General features: G+C 39.5%; 1 protein-coding gene across 3 annotated transcripts in view; it reads left to right on the top strand.

Annotated features, from left to right (window-relative positions):
• The first annotated feature begins 1,901 nt into the window (after window positions 1–1,901).
• Window positions 1,902–5,522, top strand: part of SATB2 (SATB homeobox 2) — a 148,834-nt gene continuing 145,213 nt past the window's right edge. For 2 of the 3 annotated variants that reach the window (XM_083154396.1, XM_083154394.1), the window contains exons 1-2: window positions 1,902–3,063; window positions 4,410–4,631. In XM_083154396.1, coding sequence (XP_083010522.1) covers window positions 3,006–3,063; window positions 4,410–4,631 — 280 coding nt within the window. In that variant the 5' untranslated portion in view covers window positions 1,902–3,005. The remainder of the gene's footprint in view (window positions 3,064–4,409; window positions 4,632–5,522) is intronic. The other variant, XM_083154395.1, reaches the window with a different exon arrangement.

Genomic DNA, 5,522 nt, shown 5'->3' with positions numbered 1-5,522 from the left:
ATATAACAGGGACAGTATAAGAGACAGTATATAACAGGGACAGTATGAGATACAGTATATAAAAAGGACATACAGTATGAGAGACAGTATATAACAGGGACATACAGTATGAGAGACAGTATATAACAGGGACAGTATAAGAGACAGTATATAACAAGGACATACAGTATGAGAAACAGTATAGAACAGGGACATTATAAGAGACAGTATATAACTGGGACATACAGTATAAGACAGTATATAACAGGGACAGTATAAGAGACAGTATATAACAGGGGCCGTATAAGAAACAGTATATAACAGGGACATACAGTATGAGAGACAGTATATAACAGGGACAGTATAAGAGACAGTATATAACAGGGGCAGTATAAGAGACAGTATATAACAGGGACAGTATAAGAAACAGTATATAACAGGGACATACAGTATGAGAGACAGTATATAACAGGGACAGTATAAGAAACAGTATATAACAGGGACATACAGTATGAGAGACAGTATATAACAGGGACAGTATAAGAGACAGTATATAACAGGGACAGTATAAGAAACAGTATATAACAGGGACATACAGTATGAGAGACAGTATATAACAGGAACAGTATAAGAGACAGTATATAACAGGGACATACAGTATGAGAGACAGTATATAACAGGGACATCCAGTATAAGAGACAGTATATAACAGGGACAGTATAAGAGACAGTATATAACAGGGACATACAGTATGAGAGACAGTATATAACAGGACATACAGTATGAGAGACAGTGTATAACAGGGACATACAGTATGAGAGACAGTATATAACAGGGACATCCAGTATAAGAGACAGTATATAACAAGGACATACAATATGAGAGACAGTATAAGAGACAGTATATAACCGGAACAGTATAAGAGACAGTATATAACAGTGACAGTATAAGATACAGTATATAGCATCGACAGTATAAGATACAGTGTATAACAGGGACAGTATAAGATACAGTGTATAACAGGGACAGTATAAGAGACAGTATATAACAGGGACATACAGTATAAGAGAGGGTATATAACAGAGACAGTATAAGAGACAGTATATAACAGAGACAGTACAAGACGTATGGGAGATCGGTACAGTATATAAGAGATACAGTGTATAACAGAGACATTATTTAAGACAGACAATGTAGATAAGAGAGACAGTAATTAAGAGATCCCATATATAAGAGAGACAGTATATACGAGCGATAGCATATAAGAGAGGCAATAAAAGAGATACATTATATATGAGACAGTATACTGTATTAGAGGGAATGAATATAAGAAAGAGAGATATAAAATAAAGACAGTATATGAGAGACAATATATAAGACAGTCGGTATATAACAGGCAGTATATAATACAGGAAGACTGTATATAACACACAAAGTATATAAAAGAGACTGACAGTACATAACACAGACAGTATATAAGACAGATAGTATATAAAAGACTGACAGTTTATAAGAGATACAGTATATACAAGATACAGTATCTAACAAACAGTATATAAGAGAGACAGATAGTATATACAAGAGACAGTTTATAACAAACAGTATATACAAGAGACAGTATATACCAGAGACAGTATATAACATACAGTATATAGCAGAGACAGTATATAGCAGACAGTGCTGTATATAACAGACTATAATATAAATAGATATATGTATATATATATATATATATATATATATATATATATATATATATATATATATATATATATATATATAACAGAGATACTGTAGCAGAGACAGGAGGGGAAAGACTCCGCAGCTGAGTCCCAGGTGCCTAGAATGAGTGATACAATGTATCGTCCCGTAGCGGTAGTAGTGTGCCACCAGCACGGACCGTCCACGCCTGCTGTCACTCCTCCTGCCCCGCACAGCACAGGACACCCGCAGCCCTCCGCTCAGCAGCCACCAGCATCCAAGGGCTCCCTGTCATAGCCTGCTGCACACCCCCAGCCCCGGACAGCCCTCTCCTGGAGAATCACCCCAACCAGGGGTTCTCCCTGCTGACAGCCCTCTCCTGGAGAATCACCCCATCCTGGGGCTCTCCCTGCTGACAGCCCTCTCCTGGAGAATCACCTTGCTGACTCCCCTGTCCGGGAGAATCACCCTGCTGACAGCCCTGTCCCGGAGAATCACCCTGCTGACAGCCCTGTCCCGGAGAATCACCCTGCTGACAGCCCTCTCCTGGGGTATCACAGCACAGCAGCAGCAGCAGCAGACCCAGTGCAGCAGGTCCCTCTCTCTGTCTGTCCCTCTCCCTCCGCCTGCAGTCCTTCCTGTGTACTGATCCTCCCCTCCCCATATCTGAATCAGATCCTCTCTGTCTCAGTCCCTCTCCTGTCTGATAGCTGCTTGCATTCATTGCTTGCATGAGATCAGGTCTGCATGGGGGTGTGTAAGTCAGAGGCACACACACACATACACACACATACACACACATACACACAGAGAGCTGGGATAAGGAGAACAAGGAGGACAGCCCCAAACAGGACTTAGCATAACTAATAATCAGTGCTGTCTCTGTGAGCCTGGTGCCAGTCACTGTGTAGCTGGCAGGACAGAGAGATTGGATCTGTCATAGAGGGGATCTCTTTTTGTTGCTGATTCTTGCTGCCATCTGAAGGGTCTTCTTCCTCTGAAAGTGAATGTCTCAGCTCCTCACTGAATTGTTCCTTGTCCAAGGTGTGGAGGCTCCGAGCTGCTGCTGGTACTGGTTCCCCTGATGATCCCAGGACAGGCTGGAACACAGGAAGATTGTGGGAACCTCCACTGTGTGATCACCACCTTCTCCAGGACAATAAGGAAGCAGCAACAGATAAGCAGACAGCAGTCCTGGGGACTGGGCAGAGAACACACAACAGCAACAACAGAAAAAAGGAAAAAGAACAACAACAAAAAAAACAGCAAAACAAATCAAATAAATAAACAGTGAACATTAACGTATAAACCTGGAGTCATTACTAATGATCCATGGGCAGAGCTTCAGCCCATCCCAGGCAAGCTACAGACAGACCTTAAGCAGTAAGTAAATCCCCCACCAGCAAAAACTTTTATCTTGTCAGATGTTTATCACTTTTATTGGGTTTTATGACATTTGGGCTCATTTGGAGCTGTTGTGTTGTTTTGTGGTTGTGCTATTTGTGAATTGTCTAGGCCCCCTCCTTGTGCACACAGGGTTGTGATGGCTGTGTGTGTGTGTGTGTGTGTGTGTGTGTGTGTGTGTGTATAAATATATACATTTTTACTGCTTCAAAGTCAGCTCTTAAAGTTTATGACGGTTTCTTTTCTATAACTTTGGAGCATTGTGAGTGCCCTGTGCACACCAGGCTGCGGGAGGACCGGGGACAGGGGGCACCTCATTAATGTGCTTTACTGATATTTGGCTCATATTTTAAAAAGTCACCTTTTTTTGAAAAGATCCTTCATTATACGAGTAAGTCAGAGCAGCGAATAAGTGTGTCTTTGTCATTGTGCAAATACGCTGACAACTCTCAGGCCCTAAAAGCCTTAGCACGTGCCTTTCGGACAAAAGTATATATAATGTGTTTGTGTGTGCATATTTATATATATGTATATTTATATATATATATATATATATACACTCATCAAGATATAATTGCATGTATATGTGTGTGTGTGTGTGTGTGTGTGTGTGTGAATATCTATCATTCTATCTAACTATATATATATCAATATATATATATATATATATATATATATATATATATATATATATAGATATGTGTGGGGACATATTTATATATGTGTGCATGTTAATATATATATATATGTATATATATATATATGTGTGTGTGTGTATATATATATATATATATATATATAAAACTATGAATATGTGTGTGTATAGTCATATATGTGTATGTACTAATAGATATATACCCACACACACGTATATGTATATATATATATATATATATATATATATATATACACGTCTGAGAAATTTCAATATATGTATACATATTTCTAATTGATTACACACAGTATTTGTCATATACTGTGTTGCATATATTGTAGCATTCCTAAATTGGAGATGGGTATTAATCTTTAGCGTCTATAATTAAACACAAACTTAAATTAGTTATTAATTATTGATTAGGGAACGGGAGATTTGCCATTTTATTATTATTATTATTATTATTATTATTATTATTACAATAGTTGTTTTCCTTTTTTAGACGTATTTTAAACAAGTTTGTCACTGCCAGCGAGATTTATATGCAGTATTTGAGTGATTTGTTTTGTCTTTCTACGACCCTGAATATATATATATATATATATATATATACGAAGTCCAGTAAGCCCTCTCTATGTACTCTTATTTCTTTTCTCACTCCTGCCTACAGATCCTTATTATTGCGATCTGCCAGGGAGAGCTCTGTCCCCAAACCAGAACAGTATGGACATGAGAAGCGAAAGTCCCAGCCTAAGGGACAGTCCAGACCGGAGAAGCAACAGTCCAGATGGTAAAAGCCCTCCTCCAATCAAAGTGGCCAGATTGGAGCAGAACGGTAGTCCATTAGGAGCCAGGGGACGACCGAATGGCTCGTTCAGCAAATCCGTGGGAGGTAATGAAGCAGTACCTTTAATGTACACACAACAGTGCGGTGGCACGGTGTGTCAGGTTCATCCTGACTGTGGCATTTGTTTTGTGCTTGGTGTAGCATTACAGGAAGTTTGTATCAGCCTGATGTTCTTTGTTGTCGATGGAAGAGTGGGGTGACCCAGGGGTTGGCACGTTGTGGGCATGGTGCCACCTTTCAGTCGAGTTGTTGGCAGCCTTGTGTCACAGTGATGTAAATGTTTTGAGTTATTCCTCGACAGCCAGCAGCTGAGTAATCCCCTGTTACTCCTACTTACCTGGGAACTCGGGAAAAGGACCACGAAACAAGGGCTTGTGCCTGTAATGTTATAAAGTCTGCCGGTAGCGTAATAACTTAGCCAAACGCAATTTACATTTACGCTGATAGAATGTGTATCACAATTAAAGTGTTTTATTTCTGTGTGTATGTGTACCTGGTACGCACTTGACAAATGCCTTCAAGTATGTCGCAAATGACCCCGTATTCTGTCCTATTCTGTACAACTGTAATTAAGATGAAGAGCTGGGCGCTGAGGAATCTGTTTATGCAGTGATGCGAATGGAACCATCCCTCACTAAAACCATACGCTGCAATTACCACCTAATAAGCGCGTGCTTGCAGCAACGAGCCTTTCGCTGTTCACGTGATTAATGTAAAATATCCAGCACATTTTCCTGCGCTGTCAAACATTTTTTTATTTCTTCTTTCACTGTATTCATTCAAATGTATTCATTTGTTTTCTGCAACACTTTATACGAGCACTGAGTGCTTTAAACCCAAAAATAGTTTTTGTAGAAATTTACTGAAGCTGGAATTCAATGGGGGCGTCTGTGATAGGTTTTTATCACACTCGGATGTATATTAATTGTGGTGCGG

Source organism: Crinia signifera, chromosome 7 (genome assembly GCF_055691185.1).
Source record: "Crinia signifera chromosome 7, ASM5569118v1, whole genome shotgun sequence".
NCBI classification, from domain to species: domain Eukaryota; kingdom Metazoa; phylum Chordata; class Amphibia; order Anura; family Myobatrachidae; genus Crinia; species Crinia signifera.
The sequence above is the reverse complement of the archived record's forward strand: the minus strand, read 5'-3'. Positions and strand labels throughout refer to the sequence as shown.